This window comes from Sprattus sprattus, assembly GCF_963457725.1.
Source record: "Sprattus sprattus genome assembly, chromosome: 20".
Lineage (NCBI taxonomy): Eukaryota > Metazoa > Chordata > Actinopteri > Clupeiformes > Clupeidae > Sprattus > Sprattus sprattus.
Window position 1 is genome coordinate 25,510,416 of NC_137918.1, and position 23,490 is coordinate 25,533,905.

A 23,490-nucleotide genomic window follows, 5' to 3' on the forward strand; every position below is an offset into this window, starting at 1 on the left:
CTAGTAAAGTTTCCCACACACGGCATAGCTTCCTTTCGTAATATATTTTTTAAATAATTTCAACAGGTCATCCTTGAAAATAAAAATGTGAACAAAGTAATCCCTTTTAAGATACTCATAAACAAATGTTCATATTTTTAGCCTGCCTTGTGTATTTCATACAACTTCATAACCCAGTTTAAAACAGGCCCTGTTGGTGTGAGTAAAGCTTTAAAACATGATCATTTAATTAATTTAGAATATTTCATTCTGCACTTACTTCAAAATGTGTGTTAATTCCCCTCACATTAAATCCACAAGAGTGCTTTAGATGTACTGAGTCGCTGCACATAAACTCTCTCACTGATAAAAACACTAAGTTTAGTTGAAGTGAAGTAAGTGTTTGTGTGTGTGTGTGTGTGTGTGTGTGTGTGTGTGTGTGTGTGTGTGTGTGTGTGTGTGAGAGAGTTTTGCATGGTGACTGACACCAGACAGCTCCATCTTCTTTAAGAGTCCCTGTTTGGATCAGAGGGCTTCAGTGCTTCACTGCTACTGTGAAGAACCTTCAAGATGATTTCTCTTACTGTAATCCTACTCGCTATGGGACTCATAGCACAAGGTGAGAGACTGTTACATCTCACATCTTACTGCTAATATGGCATCCAAGCCTTTCAAATGTGCCAGTTCTAATATTCCTCTTTCTTCTCAACAGTGTCATCAGCTGATATAGTTCTGACTCAGTCTGCCTCATCAAAGTCTGTTCAGCCTGGAGAAACTGTCTCTATCAGCTGTACAGCCAGTCAGAGTGTGAGTAACCACCTCCACTGGTACTCCCAGAAACCTGGAGAAGCTCCTAAACTCCTGATCTATCTGGCAACATCTCATCAGTCTGGTGTTCCAGATCGTTTCAGTGGGAGTGGGTCTGGTACACAGTACACTCTGACCATCAGCAGAGTCCAGCCTGAAGATGCTGCAGATTATTACTGTGGCCAGAGTTATTCCACTCCATTCACACAGTGTTAGAGCGCCGTACAAAAACCTCCCTCAGCAGGAGAGAATCAGAGCCCTCAGGAGACTGATCTGAGAACAGGTGCAGAGCTGCTACAGATGACTGAACTCAGCTCATGGTAGCAGCTCTTTCAGAGGATGTGCACATGATCTCAGTCTCCCCAGTACAGCATGTAAAAATATATCTCTCACTTCCTCTATTTGACTGACAGGTGTCCGTCACCTCAGTCATTTAGAAACACCAAATTAGTTTTTCTCCCCCCCACAGAGTGCTGGTCAGAATGACAGCTGAGGTTGCTGAGCTCAGACTCCTGAACAGAGTTGAGCCACAGGCTGCATGACTGTCCATTCAGGTGGATTTGAATCTGAACTCCAATCTAACACTTTCATCTATCCATCCCCATTTATGTCCATCCATCCAGCACTGTGTACATGTGTATACGTGCATATTGACATGCATACATACATATTTTTGTTTGTCACCAGTTCATTGAAGGATACTCTCATGTGTCTTTTGCCCTCACCTGAAGTAGGAATGTCAGTTGTGTTTGTAGTATTTTCACTAACATTTCTAATGGCCTCTGATGTTTTCTTCCCTGTGGATTAATGTACAGTCTGATCAGGCAAACCTACTTTATTTCAACACTCACTTTTATGTCAGACTCAAGTACAATTGACAGATTCTCATGTTTTTCTCTATTCCAATCAAGCCCACATACAGTTGAGAAATGATTCCATCCAGTCAGAGTCACTATCTGAAGAAGGGCTCATCATTCAGATCATTCAGATCACTGAACACTCATCCTGACCTGAGATCTGACCACCTTCCGGTCATGTGTGAACACCAGTCATATATTAAAGGAACTACACTAAAGTGCACACAGTGAGTGCCACAGTGGAGGCAGAGTAACTCTGTCCAGTGCCACCCCTCAACACTGGGACTCATTTCACATCATGTGACAGCAACTGTTAACAACATCACACACAGGGGAGAGAGGCAGCAGCTACTGTTAACAACATCACACACAGGGGAGAGAGGCAGCAGATACTGTTAACAACATCAAACACAGAGGAGAGAGACAGCGGCTACTGTTAACAACATCACCCACAGAGGAGAGAGGCAGCAGCTTCTGTTAACAACATCACACACAGGGGAGAGAGGCAGCAGCTACTGTTAACAACATCACACACAGAGGAGAGAGGCAGCAGCTACTGTTAAAAACATCACACACAGGGGAGAGAGGCAGGGGAGATAAATGGTTTTATGAATCTCGGTCAAATAACCATATATGATTAGCATAAGAATTGAGAAGTTGTGGGGCCAATCAGAGTCCCTGGGCACATTCAGGTTCTGTGCCTCACCATAACAAATCTTACCTCATTGTTTGGGCGCAGAAAGGGACAGCTGACAATGGCAGCAACAATGGGCCGCATTTCCCTGTCGATCTAAAAAAAAAAAAAAAAAAAATCATTTTCATTTTCGAACTGTTTTCTTACGGACTTTGGAAGACCATAGTCAGAAAATATCTCTGAACCAGTGTTTCCCCTACCATTATATTAGGGGGGCGCCCCACTCCCCCCAACGGCACCCCCGCCCCCCCTAGAAGGTCAAGTTCATTTTGTTCAATTTTATTGGAACCAGGTACCACCGGAGAGAGAGAGAGAAAGAGAGGAAGAGGGAGAGAGAGACAGAGATGAGGGGAAGAGGAGGAGGGGAAGAGGAGGAGAGGGAGAGAGAGACAGAGATGAGGGGAAGAGGAGGAGAGGGAGAGAGAGAGAGAGAGGAAGGGGAGGAGGAGGGGGAGAAGAGAGGGAAGGAGAAAGAGAGATATTGTGTGTTTGTGTGTGTGTTCATAAAAGAGCTGTCACCACAGCGACATGCTTGAGATGCAGTTAGCGTGCGTCCCGCATGTTCACAGGTAGGCGTCTCGTGTTACAACACTCCCAGGCTGATTTTTTTTAAAGTGCCTTTGAGCGATTTGAAATTCAGATTAGAAAGCTGACCTTTTGCAAATGTCATGTCACAGCGCATATGAATGGAGAGCGGTGTTCAATTCTACATGAGAATGACATGTGTGTACGTCTCTGTGCGTCTGTGTACGCGCGCGTGTGTGTGTGTGTGTGTGTGTGTGTGTGGTGTGTGTGTGTGTGTGTGTGTGTGGTGTGTGTGTGTGTGTGTGTGTGTGTGTGTGTGTGTGTGGTGTGTGTGTGTGTACATGTACGTGTCTGTGCGTCTGTGTACGCGCACGTGTGTGTGTGTGTGTGTGTGTTTGTGTGTGTGTGTGTGAACCTGTGAGTGAGGGGAGAGGCAGGCTGCTTGTGCAAAGGCAATATGACAAGCTTTTTGATGGTGTACCCTTTTGGTTTGAGACATGTTCTGACTATGAGAGTGTCTGATTTGTTACTTGAAAGGAAATTGTGTGTGTGTGTGTGTGTGTGTGTGTGTGTGTGTGTGTGTGTGTGTGTTCTTACAGTTTGTCAGGGCAGGCTCTGTGTTTGTGTTGCAGGCTGCCACAGTTGAAACAGCCTGTCTGGCCTTGCCTACAAGGATGATCTGGTAGGGCACAGCGACCACAAGAGGTGCAGGGGAGAGAGGCAGCAGCATTGTTCCAGAATCTTCTGCACACATCACCACTACTTCATTCCCCATGAAGGTATCCTAACATTCTATCTTAAAGATGCAGTCTGTATTTCTGCCAAAAGACCGTTTATATGTTAGCTCAACAGCCAACAAAATTACCCCCTTGTGTCCTTGCTCTACAAGCAATGTGTTGATTGGCTGTAAATGTTTAAATGTTTATGTCACTCTGCCACTATGTTTGTGTACCATTTACAGAGCGGCTTTCCCTGTCAAGCAGAACCAGTTGGCCGTTTTAGCTTTTATTTTTCATGCGCCAGTTCAATGGGGGGCGTTATCCCCAAGAGGGACTAGAGGGTGGGACTGCCATTCAAGCACCGGCATCAGTTATACCAATTCAATGTCGTCTGGAACTAGTCGTTTCATGTTAGCTTTGTTTTTAGAGCACAGACTAAACAGACGACTAGAGGACAGTGAGGAGCAATTAGCTAAATTTGACAAAACATATTTCACCTTTAATAAATGATCCTATGTTTCATTACTACAGACAGACCAACAGCCAACTAGACACACATACAGACAGACATACAGACAGACAGAGAGGCATTCCTCACGCATCAACCAACCGTACTTCTCCCATTCGACCGCTGCCACCAAATAAGAAAGGGTAACTGTGTCAAGGGTCTTTAAGGGTAGGCTGAAAAGGCAGCAGGGAGACAAAAACTCTGTTGGTTGGCACATTTATTTGTCCTCCACCAAGTGCATTATCCAAGAAAGATGAACATTGTCCAAGAAAAAAAAACAAATTGAAACAAAAGATATGTTACAAAACAGCTGTATATGCACAACCAGAATTACAGCTTAACACAGACACACACAATACAAAATAAATCATCCTCACGCTCTGAAGATAATAGAGAAGAGCATAGACTCAGCTCACCAAACAAACTCTCACTAAAAAAGCCTACCAACTACTACTATGTCAACACCTTCATCAGGTAGCTGAATTCATACCATCATACAACCATATCACCATCAGGGGTGAAATCATGTGTCAAAGAAATACACATCATACAACGTTAAAATGGTACCAACAATAAATAGAACAAAGTCAGGCCTTCAAAATAATTACAACAATTGTTAAAGGTCACATTTAACATTGAAAACCTTTCAGTGAAATGAATGAGTGAGGTATGAAATGTTTGGCGTGGTGTTAGTGATAAGTGTGCACCCCTATGCTTGCACACATGCCAGTCAAGATGAACCAGTTCAGAGAGGTATGTGAGAATGTAAAATAAGGACTGTAGAAGTCTCTGTTGGCTGTTAAAAGAAAAACGAAAGTCAATTGCATCCGCCATTAGATCGCTCCTAGGAAATGCGGCATCACAAGTAGTTAAATCAGAGATGGTGATTATGTATCACTAGAAAACTAAATAACCCTTTAAAGTGTAGCAGCGGACAGATAGACCCACAGTGCTGAGTCGTGAGGCAGGTGGATGATCATCTGCTACTGAGTGTCTGGAAACTGCAGCATCTGCAGCAGCTCTGCTCCAGTCAGACTGATGGATGATTGATGGCTGCCCAGTTAATACCTGTTGAGGAGATTTTGCAGATTACATCATCCTCAGTATCAGGTTTCCCCATTTGGATTCCTCCACACTTACTGTACTTGTGTAAACATGTACAACAGTTCTGCTCCAGTCAGACACATGAGTGATTAAAGGTTCTCCAGGTAATGTCTGCTAACGACATTTTACCCATCACACAGATTATACTCTGATTATAATATTTTACACATCACACATATCCAAATATATCATTTATGGAGATGATAAATGGACACAGTGACACATGTTCATATGCACAGTGGAATGTTATTGCATGTGCTGCATTCATTACTTACTGTAGTTCAGTCAGCTTATATTTAGGATCTTTCTGTAGAGCAGAAAGCAGCTCCACATCAGACTGCTGCAGTTTGTTTAATCGCAGGTGCAGCTCTCCCAGACTGGAGGGGTTTGATCTGAGAGCTGAAGCTAAAGATGAGCAGCTCCTGTCTGTAAGGCCACAGCACCTCAGACTGTAAACACATTTGAAAAACATTATACAAAACAGACTCAACACAAAGTTTACAGAACTGCAGCCTGTAGACACACACACAAACTGGAGGGCCACAGCACCTCAGTAGACACACATTATAGAGAAGACAGACTCAACACAAAGACCAACACCCCATATACACACCACAAAAAAAAAAAAAGGTCACACACACTCAAACTGACAGACACACACAAACAAACAGACACACACAGTGTGAGTGTATGAATACAAAAGTGAATCGGTGTCTCTTTGTGACAGACAGACAAACATGTACACGTGCATACACACACACACACACACACACACACACACAAACAGAACACACACACACACACACACACACTCACACACACACACACTCACACAAACACACACACACACAAACACAAACTGGCAGACTTACTGCAGTTTCTCCAGTCTACTGTTTGGATGCTCCAGAATCAGAGACAAGATGGAAAAACACAGGGAGATATGGAGATAGTCCAGTGAATCATAATTAAAAGCACACAACACATGACACTGTCCTGTATCAGATGTGTGTCAAGTCAGTTTTCTCTAATCAGCTCCTAAACAGAAGAGGAGATCTACAGTAGTAGCCACTGACTTGGTGCTGGCTGAGTTTAATGTGGATGTCTCACAGGAATGTCCTTATTATCACTCTGGAGACTGTTTCAGTTATTTTCTGAATGTGCCAGACTGCTAGTTCTCCTGAGTGGTGCGCTTAGTCAGAATCCAACACCAATCAGAATCCATGAAGTATGTAAACATATACGTTGTGGATTAGCCTGCCTGCTGATCGGAATCGCTTCCAAGAGAGACGCTTCCAAAACGCCTTGGCAAAGTGCGGCGGCCAAAACAGCCTGGTGCACCTGTGAAGCGGAGCTGCATGCGCAACCAGGCAATCAAACGTAATACAAACTATTGGTGTTTGAATAATTTAGGTTTCATCTATATTTGCGATCGCCGTTTTGGTTTGTAAAATACCGTTCATACCACATCTACCAGCATCAAAGCAGGAATTAAGTGGTAAAGTAGTTAAGCCCGCCTGTTGCTTGATCTGATTGGCTGCCTAGGCTGAGTGTGACATTGATGAGCGGTGCGCCTCTATATTATACTTTTCCACTGTAACACCCAGGGCCTCTTTCCAGAGGCCTTCATTTTTTTTGAGGTCCTATAGAGGACTTTCTTTTTTCTCCCCCTCCAACCCCTTCATTAGTGTGAGGCCTACACTTTTTTTAACTGTTTTCTTTAAATGTAATAAACTACAAACACATTTATTCACTGTCTACTAAACCACAGAAATTGTCGCACAGCGCAGTCATGAAACATTAAAGCATTTCAGATTAATTTCTTTGGTATTGCAATAGGTACTGTAAAGAGGTGTCATACTTTCTTCAGTTTTTTTGCAACGCAACACTTTGCAAACTTGAGCAAAAATGGAGGATATTTATCTTTACACCTAGATTAAATATCCAGTTCCCCCTGTTGGAGTCTTTTGGTATTAATTTAGGAAGACATGGAGATGGTGACAGTCCAGTGCATCATAATTGCGAGCAAAAAACACATGACACTATCACAAACATGAAAACATGATCTTACTGTAGTTTCTCCAGTCTGCAGTTTGGATGCTCCAGACCAGTAGAAAGCAGCTCCACTCCTGAATCTCTAAGATTATTGTTACTCAGGTGCAGCTGTCTCAGACTGGAAGAGTTTAAGCTGAGAGCTGAAGATAGAGCTGCACAGCTCTTCTCTGTGAGGTCACAAAAACTCAGGCTGTAGAAACACACATATTACAATTAAGGCATTTACATGAGAATCACAGCAATAAAAAATACAGACGACACAGTTTCAGAATACACACAATGCAACTAAGACTAAAGCTCTCCCTCTTTCATCTATCCATCCAACCATTCATCTATCCCTCTAATGATCTACTAAACAACGCCTATACAGTAAAGATCATTTGGAATACCAACACACATACACAAACACACACAGCACTGATGATCTCCAGGAATTATCTCCAGGAATTATCTGCTGTGTTCTCACCTGCAGCCATAAAACATTAGAATGTGTGAGTGTGTGTGTGTGTGTGTGAGAGAGAGAGAAACTGTAAGAGCGAATCAATATGTCTATGTGAAAGACAGATAAATGTGTGTTTGGCTGTGACACCCAGAGAAAATGATACGCTCTCGCTTGCAACTGAGACTGAAACTCTCCCTCATTCATCCATGCATTGATCTAGTATACAACACCTAGACAGTAGAGATAATTTAGAATACCAACACACACACACACGCACGCACACACGCATGTACGCACGCACGCACGCAAACACACATACACACACACACACACACACACACACAAGCACACACACACACACACACACACACACACACACACACACGATCAAATGCATATGGCTGCAGGTAAAAGAGCACAGCAGAGATTTCCAGTAGTTCCTCATTGCAGTGTGTGTGTGTGTGTGTATTTTTTTCAGTGACAGACAATAATGTGAGCATGCACATAAACCCAGACACACTCACACACACACACACACACACACACACACACAACCTGGCAGACTTACTCCAGTTTCTCCAGTCTACAGTTTGGATGCTCCAGACCAGTAGAAAGCAGCTCCACTCCTGAATCCCCCAGCTCGTTGGAACTCAGGTCCAGCTGTCTAAGACTGGAAGAGTTTGAGCTGAGAACTGAAGATAAAGCTGTACAGCTCTTCACTGTGAGGTTACAAAAATTCAGCCTGTTAAAAACATACACATCAAAATTAGGCATATTGATGAGAATCACAGCAATAAAAAGAGAGCGAGAAAAGTGAAAGACAGATAAATGTGTTGTAGGAGCCGCATTTCAGTTTTTTTTGTATTTTGAATGATTTATTGATGTTTCCCCTTTTGTGGAATTGTGAGTGTGTGCCCTCTTTAGGTGGTGACAGTGCCACCCTTGAAATGGCTGCCAGACGCGCATGACGGGGAAAAGGCGGGCGCAAATACCGTCATTGACCTCATTGCTGAGGCCGTGAACCACACTGTCTCCGTTTCGGCCTGTTCAGCTTGTTGCAGCCTTTATCTGAACTTAAATTATATGGACTTTAAACCTTTAAAACTGCAATCGCATCCTTATTTTTGTAAGGCAACATTGGACACCTTTTGCATTGGATTATTGGACAGAACTGCAAGTCTTGATATTGTTTCTCCTGCTTTCTCCATGGTGGTAAAATCAACTAGGACATAGGAATAGGATTTAGGGGTTTAAAGGAAAAAAGCTCAAAACTGTTTTTTCCACTACGTGTGTGTTTGTCTGTGTCACACAGAGACACTAATACACTCTTGCTCACAACTCAGACTTAAACTCTCCCTCATTCATCCATCCATCGATCTAGTATACATCAGCTAGACAGTACAGATAATTTAGAATACCAACACACACACACACACACACAATCAAATGCTTATGGCTGCAGGTGAAAGAGCACAGCAGGCAATTCCTGGAGTTCCTCAGTGCAGTGTGTGTGTGTTTCAGTGACTGTGTGACTGTTACATAGTTCTGGGGTTGGATTTGTTTCCTGCTCTGGTCTGTACTATTCCTGCTGTAGGTGGAGACTGGGCGTGGTCCTGTAACGACTGGGGGGCTGGCCTATGAGGATAAAAGCCATCCAGTTTCCAAGATGGATGATCGCTCTCGCCTCGCAAAAGACAGACGCTGGCACACTCTATACTCTATACTCTATACTCTAGTCTCTTGACTGTGTACTGTTAAATCAAACGCTCCATTGTAACTCTGTTAATTTTCCTGATATTGTTTCACACCACCAACACAGCAAGCCTGAGGTTTTCTTTTTCCTTTTTCCTTTCGGTCTTATAACCCCGTTGTTTTTGTATGGTATTGGGGCGTTTTGTTGGTTGTCAGTAAACTTATACTTTTCTTCACTAAACCACACTGTGACTCCTTTTATGTTACGATTTCGGGTTGAGATTCGTAACAGTGACAGACAGACAATAATGTGTGCACGCACATATACACAGACACACTCTCACACACACACACACACACACACACACAAACTGGCAGACTTACTCCAGTTTCTCCAGCCTGCAGTTTGGATTCTCCAGACCAGTAGAAAGCAGCTCCACTCCTGAATCTCCCAGACGATGATTGATATTCAGGTGCAGCTGTCTCAGACTGGAATAGTTTGAGCTGAGAACTGAAGATAAAGCTGCACAGCTCTTCACTGTGAAGTTACAACTCTCCAGCCTGTAGACACACACACATTTCAATTAAGTCATACAGATGAGAATCACAGCAATAGAGACAGACAACACAGTTTCAGAATACACACAATACAACTAAGACTAACCTTCCATTTATCCCTGTAACAATCTAGTATACAATGCCTAGACAGTCAAGAATATTTGGTATACCGACACACACACACACAAAGCTGCACAGCTCTTCTTTGTGATGTTACAATAACTCAGCCTGTACACTGCATGAAATGTGGGATTTACGACAGTCGCCAACCCTGTGTATTGCCGTGGAAGCCCACATTGGTGTGAAAGCCCCCCCCCCCCTTCCCTTGCCCAGGCCATGGTTTTGAAATGTTAATTGAATTGGATTGAAACACCCTTCCCCCCCTTGCCCTCCCCTGTTAACATGCACACAGCAAACAACACCATGCAGCACTGCTCTCTCTCTCTCCCTAAATGAAATGCTGTGAGCTATACAAATGCAAAAAAGGCTTTGAGTGTTGGATGGGGATGGGGATTAAGGATGGGGACATGTTTGAATGCAGTACTTTTTGACATGACATTAACAACCAAGAACTGCTTTAAAACAGCTGGTCTTGGTTCAGACAGAGGGTCAATGATGGGCTCCTCAAAACTGTTAGTGTTGGCACACCACTTAGCACAGGTCCGCACAGTTGTAACGGGGCCGAGCGGTGTCGCCGTGTGCGGGTGGGTCTGACCAAAATTCAGAGGCAAAGTAGGTTAAAAGAGCTTTATAAATGGAATAAAGCAGGGCAAAAATTATCACAATCACCAACCAAGCTCAACCCCAGTGAAGACAAAAATATTGCAGGTTCCAGTATGCGTCTGCTAAGCCTCATACACAAGAGGGCAAAAATCAGCAGCTCTTCTCTCCACTCTCGCTATCAGAGTAAACCCGAGATTCTCATTTGACAAAACCAACGATACATATACACCAGGGACCAACACCATTTAAAAACAGGAGGTACACTTCATAAATCAATCAGCATACAAATTACCTGAAACAAACACTCTAATAGGAAAATGGGGCATAATGCAGGGTATAAACAGTTTGATATCAATGCATACCAATGTTGGAGGTACGCCAAGATTTTCTATCAAGATGCCTAGGGAGAGATGATGTAACACGTGATGGAGAAAATGTGGCAAAATGCTCTAGATAGTATAGATTAGATTAGGTGGCAGCAGCAGACTAATTTTGATCAGCACCTAAACCTTGTTCATTGGCAGATTCAACCTTTCTTTTTTGAGAAAATCTTGCACTAGGTGTCTGACTCTCCCACATCCAAAGAATTTCATCATAGTATATGTGAAGTGAAAATGAAAATGGCCATATCCAGTAACCAGAATGTTTGTAATGATCATGGATTTACAACTCAGCTTTTTACGCAAACCACTCGGGAGAACTAACAGTCTGACACATTCAGAAAAGAACTGAAACACAGAGTGTCCAGAGTTACAATAAGGACATTCCTGTGAGACATCCCCATTAAACTCAGCCAATACTGAGTCAGTGGCTACTACTGTAGATCTCCTCTTCTATGAAGGAGCTGATTAGAGAAAACTGACTTGACACACATATGATACAGGACAATGTCATGTGTTGTGTGTTTGCAATTATGATGCATCTCCATATCTCCCTGTATTATTCTATGTTGTAACTGTTTACTGTATTTGTGTGTTTTATCTGTTTTGTAGATTACTGGCAGCATTTTCATGCTAATTAGAAGGGTACTCGGAGAGCGTAGACCTCAGCCAAATGCCATATCACACAACGTTACGTAAAGTAAAACTAAATACGTGGATCCACCCAGTGATTCGGAGTCATTCCAAACTTTGGTAATTAGAAGCATAATCCTGTTACTGTAACAGACAAACAGTGAAACATAACCTCCTTGACAAAAATGTTTTTACTGCAGCATTTTCTGTCACCTTCTATTTTATGTCTATAGCACATTCTATGAAGTAAAGATGACTCACTCAGTTTTCGTGGTTTAAAATGAAAGGAACTTGAATAAAAAAAAAAATCATATTTTGTATTGTATGCATGTACCTGTAGAACTGAAATATGAAAAGTACTGCAGTTTTTGTAATGTCATCAACTGCTAGTATTTTAAAAGTCATTGTGCTATGATTGCGAGATATTCCTCTAGGATAGAAAATATGTGTTTTATGTGTGTTTTGAAAGATGATTTGTTATTGAGTCCCGTTTGCCATGTTATGATGATCTGCTTTTTTGCATTTTGAGTTAGTAGAGTTAGTATTGAATTAACACAATGTGATATTGAGTAGAAAATTTACAATTTGGCTGTTTGTGTGATGTAGGTGTGTTGCTGTGTTTAGATTTCAGAAAAAGTATCATAAGTATGTTGTAAATGTTTGTAAGCAATTGTAAAAAATAAAAATGCAATTGACTGCATATTATGTGAAAACAACAGTAATACAATTCATGGTATGGTCCACAAAAGACAGAAGTTGTGCTAGTCATGCGAGTTTAAAAAATGTGACTACAGATTTGACAAAAGGATGCTAGCGATTGTAAAAAACTTCAAAGACGCCAAACATCAACGCACAATTTGTCATCTGATATCAAAATGATTTTGAGCAGTAACTGTCTGTGAGGTGGTCACTAACATGTAGGTGTTTTTCAGTGGAATGATCTCTGCTTGAGGCAGCACCCATTAGGGCTTATTATTAGTACTTAGAGTGAAGCCATGAAGTTTTCCCAATATTTCGTAGTACTGTCAGTCAGGGGACTACGGACTTAGATAGCAGAAAATTCCAATGTATCATTAAAATGTGTCTTTTAATCTCCTAAAAAAATCTACATCTATTGCTATACTAATGATAGATGCTTAACCCTTGTATGGTATTCGGGTCTGTGGGACCTGTTTTCATTTTTGATCAAAACAAAAATAATACTTCTAATAATTTTTTCAAACTCAAACTCATTGGCTTTGGCTCATTTTATGCGAAGAACGGATATCAGTCTACATTTTCATTGAGCGCACACCGTAACCCCCCCCCTACACATTTGTGTTACAAAGAGGGTATTCGGGTCCACTGGACCCGGGGCAAATAAAAGTCTGGAAATTGTAGGTCCTGTGTACCAGTGTTAATTTCGTCAACCAGGACGATGACGAAAATATTTCGTCAACGCCCCTTTTTGCCGTGACGATGACGAGACGATGACGCACAAAAATTGTTTCCAGAAAATAAAAATATGACGAGAATAAAAATTGATTTTCGTTAACGAGACTAAGACCAGACGAAATTTACAAGTCATGGACGAATGGACATAAAAAATATATAATTGTTTAAAATTAATTTGTAAGTTGTAATTGTTAATATAGTAAGTGTTTTTTGAACTTCATAGAAGATTACGCGTTGTTGCCCTGTTTGTCTCACAGTGCCTCGCGCCGCTCACGCTCAATCAGTAGTAGCAGAGCACATGTGTAACAGAGAATCAATCACTGGTAGTAGTTATTTCACAGTCATGGCGTCGGGCTTTGGAGGAGCTGGGCGAAAAAAAACGCCTGGATGTTTGGAGTCATTTCGCGTATAACAGCAAGGACAACAAAACAACCTGCATGATCATGGTTGATCATGCCGCCGGTGGTGGCGGCCAAGATGTGGAGACACCTGAGGAAGGACGCCGCCAACGAGTTTGCGAGTTCAAGATGGCAGGGAAGAATACCACTAACCTCAAGCGGCATCTGAGGTGCCAACATGTTGCCTTATGGCAGAAGGTAAGGAACGGGTGCGCCTGTCGGTACTCAAAAGCTATTTAACGGGCCCTATTAGTAGTATCACCTGTCATCTTCAACTAGCCATAGTTAGCTAACTAGCTCTGACAGCGTCACGCTGGGGGTGTTATTTGTCGCCCATATCAAGATAATTGGAGAGAGATGCTTTTACGCACAGAAGCTTTTGGAAAACATTGGTCATGACTGATCATTAAATGAATGAAAAAGCATGGTGAACAGCACTCAACGTTAGCATGATTAGAAGTGTGTCATAATCATAACAGTTAGCGTACTGTGTTCGGACAGTGGGATAATGACAAATAGACGTCTGCCTGTGTTGTGCTGATCAGAATATTTTGGCGAGTAAAATATGGTTACTCGAGATTCGCCAGATCAGAACTAACTACTATGAGAGTGGCAAATACTGACCGAAAAGTAGTCGAACTTAGATGCACGTGGTATTGAAATGGATTGGGTATATAGTAAAGCCAGTCATGATCAACCTACCAGTAACTAGCGTGTGTGTGTGTGTGCCTTGTGAAGTTTTTTTACTGTACTCTGTACTGTGTGATATGTAAAGAGAATCAGTGTCTGGATAAGTTTTTTTACTCTATACAGTGTGATTTATTTAAAAAAGAGAATCCATGTGTGAAGTTCTATTCTGTACAGTGGGATACATGTTATAAAGAGAAACAATGTTTGGGGAAGTGTTTTACTCTATACAGTGTGATATGTGAAAGAATCAGTGTTTGGATCAGTTTTTTACTCTGTACAGTGTGATATAAAAAAAGAGAATCAGTGGATACGTTTTTTACTCTGTACAGTGTGCTATGTAAAAAAAGAATCAGTGTTTGGAGAAGTTTTTTACTCTACAGTCAGTGTGATATGTAAAAGAGAATCAGTGTTTGGAGAAGTGTTTTACTGTACTCTGTACAGTGTGATATGTAAAGAGAATCAGTGTTTGGATACGTTTTTTACTCTATACAGTGTGATTTATTTAAAAAAGAGAATCAGTGTGAAGTTCTATTCTGCACAGTGTTATATAAATAAAATATAGAAAAGGAGAAGCAGTGTGTGGAGAAGTTTTATTCTGTACAGTGTGATAGATATGTTAAAAAGAGAAGCAGTGTGTGGAGAAGTTTTATTCTGTACAGTGTGATAGATATGTTAAAAAGAGAAGCAGTGTGTGGAGAAGTTTTATTCTGTACAGTGTGATAGATATGTTAAAAAGAGAAGCAGTGTGTGGAGAAGGTCTATTATGTACAGTGTTGACTAAAATGTCAAAAATGTTAAAAATGTCAAAAATGACAAAAATGCCTAAATGACTAAAATGACTCAAATTTGATGAAGACTAAAATTGATTTTATGTCAGGACTTTGGGCGGCGATTGCCGTAATTTGGCACATTGACGGCATCTAGTGGCCAAAAGGACATTTTACTTTATGTTTGTGTTCACATGTGCCTTTGTTTCTCGTTGTGTGCCCTCACCTGTTTCTCGTTGTGTGCCCTCACCTGTGTCCCATTATGTGCCCTGTGTTACATTGTCACAATTAGCCAGGAGTTAAATACCTGGCTAGTTTCCCTGCTCTGTCTCGGGTCGTTGTATTGTCTTTGTTCCCCATGGTTGAGAGAAGTGCTCTCAAGCGCCATAGTTTTGTCGTGCGCTCAAGCGCCATATTTTGTCGTGCTCTCAAGCACATTGTTTTGTAGTGCTCTCAAGCACATTAGTAGTATTTAGTTTATGGCTTTTTGCCCTGTTCTTGATTTTCTGCGTTTTTGTAGTTTCTCCTGTCGAGGAATCTTGTGTGTTTTTGAAAATAAAAAGAAGGTAAGCTCAAAACGACATCTTGCAACTGGGTCCTCTCGTTAGCTCACCTGGCTAAGACGCTAGTTCACAAACCTAGCTACTTGGGTTCAATCCCCGAGAAGAGCCCCTGACATTTTCGTCATTTAGACTAAGACTAAGACTAAATTGGGAAGGCAATGACTAAATATGACTAAGACTAAAAATGATTTTCGTCATTGTGACTAAGACTAAGACTAAATTAAAAAAAGATGATGAAATTAACACTGCTGTGTACCTAAAGTCAGTTTTCCTCCTGTCTGGGTCTGCTGTAAGTGTAAGTGTAAGTGTAAGTGTGTGTGTGTGTGTGTGTGTGTGTGTGTTTGTGTGTGTGTGTGTGTGTGTGTGCCCCGCGTGTGTATGTGAGTGCGCCTGCAAGTGTGTGTGTGTCTTTGTTTGTTTGTGTGTGTGCACGCACACTTGTGTGTGTTTGTGTGTATGTGGACCTTGTTTGTATGTAGGCTAAGTATGTGTGTGTGATTGAGTGAGTGTGTGAGTAAGTTAGAGTTTTGTGTTTCTGCCGCTAGAAATTATATACCATCTAAACTTGCAAAATATGGAATAAAGATCTGGGCTGCCTCTGTGATGCGACTTCCTTATATGCTTGAACTTACAAATCTACATAGGGTAACCTGATGAGGACACCCTGATAAAAATCAAGGAATGAGAGTTGTCCTGGACATGGCTCAGGGACTCAGTGGACACAACATCACATGCTAATTTTTTTTACATCCTACAAGCTGGGACAGGAGCTGACCATGGTGGGAACAATAAGGAAAAACAGATCTGAGCTCCCACCCCAACTGCTGCCTACAAAGAACAGGCCTGTCAACTCTTCTAAATTTATGTACACGGCTGACGCGTCCCTGGTACCCTATGTGCCAAAGAAAGGCAAGAATGTTGTACTCATGAGTAGACTGCACACGGATGGGAGCATCTCTGGCCTGGAGCATCAAAAACCAGAGATCATCATGGATTATAATGCCACAAAAGGTGGGGTGGACAACATGGACAAGCTGGTGTCTGCCTACAGCTGGTGCTGATGCTGGTGCCCCAACCACCCATATTGAGCTATGTAAACTGACCTGTTTTCAAATTAAATTCACATAAATCAAACAGTTATGAAAACCCTTGCTTCATTTGTAAATGTGTTGAATTTTGTCCACTGATATCTTGATTATAATTGATTTTCTTGATTTTTGTAAAAAAAAAAAAAAAACGGGTAGCACTTAAATTCATAAATGTGATATAACAAAGCTAAAGGGCCAATATTAACCATATTTGCTGTTCATATTGGTTGTAATTGAGATGAAGTAAACATCTGTTGAGTATTTTACCCAAAAAAATTGTTGTTTGATTGTACTGAATTAAACACCCAAAAATCGAGCGGGTCCACTAGACCCGGAATACCTTCTGTGTAACAAAAAAAGGAATACCATACAAGGGTTAAGTGATACATTACGAATCCTCTACAACATGCCAGTCATACTACAGTAACTTTGACAATGAATCCAATGTTTGAGGCAGCATGCATTAGGGCTTAGTTCTAGTACCAAACCAAGTATTCCCAGTATTATGAAGTACTGTCAGGGGACTATGGACTTCATCTAGATAGCAGACAATTCCAATGTATCATTAAATTGTGTGTATTAATATCTGCATCAGTTGCTATACTGATGATTAGATGCTAAATTGAGACTGTATACACAACCATACTGTCAGTCATACTACATTAATTTTCACTCTAAATAATAAATCCGCAACAATATAGAATACAATCCCAGTAACCACCTTTACACTACTCAATACTCCAATACTCACTTCACTGTTCTTGATGCTTTGACCACGGGCAGCATCCTCAGCAGACCTGCATGTGATCTGGCATGTGATCCCCTTCCCCCATAATCCCCCAGGTTAAACTCCTCCAGTTCCTGATCTGACATCAGCAGCACAAAGGCCAGTGCTGACAGCTGGGAAAGAGAGAGATGCTCTCCGGTTTCGTTTCCCTTCCTCAAGTAGCCATTGACCTCCTCCACCAGAGAGTGGTCATTCAGTTCATTCAGACAGTGGAACAGGTTGAGGCATCTCTCTGGGTTGGGGGCTTCTCTGATCTTCTCTTTGATGTACTTGACTGTTTCCTCTGTGTTCAGTGAGCTGCTTCCTGTCTGTGGCAGCAGGTCTTGTAGGAGTTTCTGATTGGACTCAAGTGAGAGGCCCAGAAGAAATCTCAGGAAAAGGTCCAGGTGTCCATTCTCATTCCTTAAGGCCAGGTCCACTGCAGTCTGGTTTAGGTCATGAAGTGTGTTAGCACTGAGCAGTGAATGAAGCTGAGAGGTTTGGTGTTGGTGAGGCATATTGCTCTCTCTCTTGCTAAAGTGCAAAAACACATATAAAGCTGCTAGAAACTCCTGAATACTCAGATGAACAAAGCAGAACACCTTTCCCTGGTACAGCCCTGCCTCCTCTCTGAAGATCTCGGTACACATCCCTGAGTACACTGATGCTTCTGTAACATCAATGACACACTCTCTCAGGTCCTCCTCATAGAAGATCAGATTGCCCTTGTCCAGCTGCTGAAAAGCCAGTTTGCCCAGGGACATAATGGTCTTCAGGTTCCAGAGTGCATCTCCATCACGGCTTCCATACTTCAGACTCCTGTGTTTGGTTTGTATGATCAGGAAGTGTGTGTACATTTGCGTCAAAGATGTTGGAATCTCTCCACTCTCTGCTTCAGTCAGGATGTACACCAGAACAGTGGCTGCCATCCAACAGAAGACTGGAATGTGACACATGATGTAGAGGCACCTGGAAGACTTCAGGTGTGTGATGATTCTGCTGGCAAGTTCCTCTTTTGTGATTCTCTTCATGAAGTACTCCTCCTTCTGTTGATCATTGAAACCCCGTACTTCTGTCACCTGATGAACACACTCAGGAGGGATTTGATTGGTTGCTGCTGGTCGGGAGGTGATCCACACAAGAGCAGAGGGAAGCAGATTCCCCTTGATGAGGTTTGTGAGAAGGACATCCACTGAGGCAGGTTCTGATACATTGTAGATGCATTCATTGTGCTGGAAATCCAGAGGAAGTCTGCTTTCATCCAGACCATCAAAGATGAAAGCGATGTTGTATCTGTCCTGGTTGGAGAAGGCTAAGTCTCTTGTTTCAAAGAAGAAGTGATGGATGAGGTCCATCAGAGTGTATTTCTTGTCTTTAATCAAGTTCAGCTCCCGAAAAGGAAGAGGAAATATGAAGTAAATATTCTGATTGGCCTTTTCTTTAGCCCAGTCCAGAATGAATTTCTGCACAGAGACTGTTTTTCCAATGCCAGCAACTCCCTTTGTCAGCACAGTTCTTATGGGTTTGTCCTGTCCATGTAAGGGCTTGAAGATGTCAGTACATTTGATTGGTGTTTCCCTCTCTGTTATTTGTCTCCTGGATGTCATCTCAATCTGTCTGACCTCATGTTCAGTATTGACCTCTACACTTTCCCCCTCTGTGATGTAGAGGTCTGTGTAGATCTTCTCCAGAAAAGTAGGGTTTCCTTGCTTAGGTACGCCTTCAAATACACTCTGAAACTTCTCTGTTAGATTGTATTTGAGCTTTTGTTGACATCTAGGAAAGAGTCCATCTAGAGATAAGTACATATGATTTAGTCAATCTGTCAGTATACAAGTAAGTGTGTGAAGTGAGCACTTTAAGCCTTTGTCATGAGAGTGATTATTACATTATGACAGACACCATATCCTCTCAGTATACATCATGAGAGTCTGTGTTCAAGCATCATCATTAGTAACCGTCTTGACAGCTTTCAGAACAGGTAACATGATACTAGCATGATTGTCATGATATCCTGTGTCATCCACTATAACGTCTGGGACATAATAATGGCAGTTTTACTCAGGGCTCATAGGAAGTTTTCAATTTACTCTTTTAGGTACTATGAACAGAACTCAAATTGTGAACATCACTGTTATTTGATATCACATATTGAAGGAGTAATTATGTTAATACAGAACATAAAGATCTATCTTTAAAGTATTCAGTATATTTTGAATCAAGCTGCAATAACGATGTATAATATTCAGGAACTTAGTGTTGAGTGAATATCTCACAATTCTCCAGCTGCTGAGCAAGGGTTTCCTGGCTCATGTTCTTCAGGATGTGAACTGCAATCTTCATAGCTCCATCTCTGGCTTCTCTCTGGTCCTCCTCATCCTCCTCCTCCTCACTACAAGAGGATTCTGGGTTATCAGGAGTCAGCAGCTTCTTGAGTCTCTTTAGTTCATCCGTCATGAAAGTGATGACTTTGTGTTCAAGCTCCTGAAAGCAAATCAAATCATTCCATCAGTGATGAAAAAACTGAATGAACTATTTGCATAACAACTCTGATTCTTTAGCTTAGAAACTAGGTATCATTTTTGAAGTGCTACACACAATTCACAAATCTGCAAACATCACAAATCTCTTAAACACAACTATTCATATGGTTATCCTATCAATAACTATACAATAGTGTGACACATCTCAAAAACACATTTAGTGTTACAGCAGCACTTCATAGAGAATTTTGATGAAATCTCTCACTTTTCAGTACTTTTTCAAGTTTTCCAAAACTCAATGTAAAACACAGATATAAAAGCTTGCTTGAGGGAAAAGTTCAGTACAACCAACAAATAAATGCTAGGCCATTTATAGTGCAGAGGTCTGTAACAGTACTGTAACAAAGATGTTTTACAGTCCAGTGCATTACCAAAAAAGCATTTCAAAGTGTTCTGTATTGAAACACATCTACCCAACATTTTATAGCAGGCTATGTAAAACATATATATATATACAGTATACAGTATACATATACGGTTTATATATATATATATAAAATATGACAGACACTGTGTAACCGTAGCCGGCCTGTTGTTGGGGTTGTGTTCAATGTCTTACCACTGGTGTCTTAGAAATTGAACTGTGTGTATACATTTTGGCAAAATAAATAATTAAAAACTGAGTCGAAGGCTGAGAATTAGCGCATGGTTTTGAAGATTTGGTGTGGGATTTTGATCTTTGAATGACAGGTTTCAAAAGTCATGTGACGCGTACATATCATTACTAAACTTATAGCAGACCTTAGTTCAGCAGGACACACGCACACACACAAACACACACACACACACACACACACACACACACACACACACACACACCTTGAATACAGTAGACAATTCATTTTGGTAGGTTTTGCTGAAAGATGGATGACTTGTTTGTTCTTCCTGTTGGACACTGAAGGAAATACAAGGACAGCAGTTGTTGGTCAACAAAGCTTTTACAAGTAAATATCTATACACCAAACAGTAACACTAAGCACAGCAGTTATATGTGAGGTATGAGACAAACATTTCATTGCCTTATTTTAATGATTCCTCCTTCCTCAATGTTTTTGCTCAACATCCAGGTAAAAGTGATAAGAAGTTGTGTGCTGTTACAAAACTGTGAAATATTCTGCTGCAAACATTCTGTACTGCAATAGAATTTAAATTGAAATGCTGAGAATAACTGTATTCATGAGCAGTTGGGTAACCCTGCTGTAGAAGAGCTGGACCCAAATGCACGACATGTAGACAAACTTTGAAATACAAAGTGGAATCTTTACTGACACACAGGCAGGTCCAAACAGGAAAGGTGCAGTGAGACAGAGTGAGACAGAGTGAAACCAAACATGAACAACGTGTAACCATGAACACTGACAGCAACCATAAGGAACAGAAATACAAGACAGGGCAAAACAGAGGGAACACATGAACCAGGATCAGGAGATCATGGGCAGGGTCGTGACAAGTTGGATATGCACAAGTTGCACACGACTGCTCAAGATTTCTTCCTCTTAACAGGGAGCGTTTCCTTGTCCCTGTAACCATTGTGATGCTATAGGAGGATTCAGGCACTGGGCTCTGTAAAGCTCCTTGAGACAATTTTATTGTTTAGACGCTATATTAAAAAAACAAAAAAATGAATTGGATTGAATTGAAAAGAGTATGTACAAAAGAGACTAACTCTGTTTCCAGATAAAGACCTGTCCTTACCTGGGATCAGGATGACTGTGTTCCTCACTGAAGTCGATGATCTGTTCCTTTGACTGATCACTCTTCATGGACACACAGCTGGATGCAGGAGAGTCTGGCCTCTCATCCACTGGGCTTCAGAGAAGTAAACACATCATACAGTAGTAACTCATTAAAGACAGTGTTCTACTTGAGGATATGTGATGCCACGATCATTAGGTCACTGGCTCATTATTTGATTTCTCTGTGAATAATGTCATGTTTTGTCTTTGTGTAAATGGTTCAGCTAAATATAATAACTTGTTTAATCACACAATCTTGCTATTCTATGTGTGATAATGGCTCTCTTGTAGTTCACTCCTTCAGTGAGCTTTTGGTAATCTTAATCAAAATCTGGTTCAAGGTGTGATGTGGGGCATATTTTGAAGGGGAACAGGGTGTGGTCTACCTAGGTATGAAAGGTGTGAAGTTCTGCAGACATCAAAGTCTGACTGACCATCTGAATGTTAATAAACATGACGCCTCGATGTGCAAGGCTTGGGTGCCAGTTTACTGCAATGCAACACAAACACACAAACACTCACACACAAACACACACACACAAACACACACACACACACACACACACACACAAACACACACACACACACACACACACACACACACACACACACACACACACACACACATACACACACACACACACACACACACACACACACACACACACACACACACACACACACACACAAACACGCATGTGCACACACATGCACACAAACTCCTCACTTTGTATCTCCATGTCCACCAGCAGAGCCTCCATGTTGACTCATTTTGGACCCAAAGCTTTAGCCACTTCCTGTTTAAGAAAGAGACTTACATATTTGTAACAGTTCTGGAACTTGATGTTAGACATGTGGAAAGCTGTAATATTATTATAAATGTCGTAATTTTGGTTATTGATATTACATAGATGGTAAATGAATAAAATATTCAACAGTAGCACTAAATTGTTTTTTTGGATTACATTTCATGTTATTTGCCACATGTAGGCTAGTGTCAAATGGCTTTCAAGAGTCACTTTGAAATAGCACATATTCAGATACATTTCTTTTTAGCTCCTAAAAACACACACGTGTCATAATATGGTACATTAGCGATGGATAAAGGCCCAGCAAGTGACATCTGATCCATCTGAATATTGTTACATATGTTTTAAACACACATAGATTATTACACACAAAGGCAGCCTGCAGTTGTTACTTCTATTTTCTATGGGTACAATTTTCAACGTGGCATAGACCTACAAGTTACAGACAATAGTAATTGATAATTAAAAATCAGGTAACACACCAACTCACGTTTTCATTAACCCTTCCAGCACTAAGGTGCCCCGTGGGGCACTTTGTGGTATTTTTATTAATAGAATTTAAAATCTCAGCGAGTTTTTGTCCTACAAACATAAAACTAACATCCACAGCAACATTGAACCCTTTACTTTTTAAATATATACAGTTTGAAACTAAAGTATAAATAATCACTTTGTAAGGAGGATATAACTAATCCCTTGCACATTTCAGCCTCTGAGTGAGGTTTTGACCCTCCCATTAGCAAATGACAACTATTCATATGATAAGGGCATGGTAATTCAGTGATCACCACTTACAAGAATACTTAACAGAGTCAAAAAAGGCCTTAGTGTTGGAAGTGTTAAATACACCTAGTTTTAACGCCTGAAGAAACAGTCCTACCCAGCATGAAATCCATCAACGCTTATGTACCTGGACAAACAGGTTCAACCAGCTAGTGGAAAATTTTCTTTTGTTTACTCCCAGACACACAGATGTTTTTCTACTGGGCAAGAGCCACACAGACTAATAGAAAGAGCTCCACC

The 23,490-nt window shown here is 41.2% G+C and overlaps 1 protein-coding gene and 1 gene segment (V, D, J or C); one reads left to right on the forward strand and one right to left on the reverse strand.

Moving 5' to 3' along the window:
• The first annotated feature begins 579 nt into the window (after positions 1 to 579).
• On the forward strand, positions 580 to 1,002 carry LOC308381699 (immunoglobulin kappa variable 1-39-like). The segment is given in 2 exons: positions 580 to 598; positions 692 to 1,002.
• Positions 1,003 to 5,464: 4,462 nt separating this feature from the next.
• Positions 5,465 to 23,490, reverse strand: part of LOC308381700 (protein NLRC3-like) — a gene marked incomplete at both ends in the record, with an annotated part of 81,924 nt that continues 63,898 nt past the window's right edge. Inside the window, 8 exons of the mRNA XM_080859283.1 lie at positions 5,465 to 5,642; positions 7,262 to 7,435; positions 8,256 to 8,429; positions 9,764 to 9,940; positions 17,365 to 19,171; positions 19,656 to 19,863; positions 20,742 to 20,817; positions 21,618 to 21,731. Of these exons, the coding sequence (XP_080715409.1) occupies positions 5,465 to 5,642; positions 7,262 to 7,435; positions 8,256 to 8,429; positions 9,764 to 9,940; positions 17,365 to 19,171; positions 19,656 to 19,863; positions 20,742 to 20,817; positions 21,618 to 21,731 (2,908 nt within the window). The remainder of the gene's footprint in view (positions 5,643 to 7,261; positions 7,436 to 8,255; positions 8,430 to 9,763; positions 9,941 to 17,364; positions 19,172 to 19,655; positions 19,864 to 20,741; positions 20,818 to 21,617; positions 21,732 to 23,490) is intronic.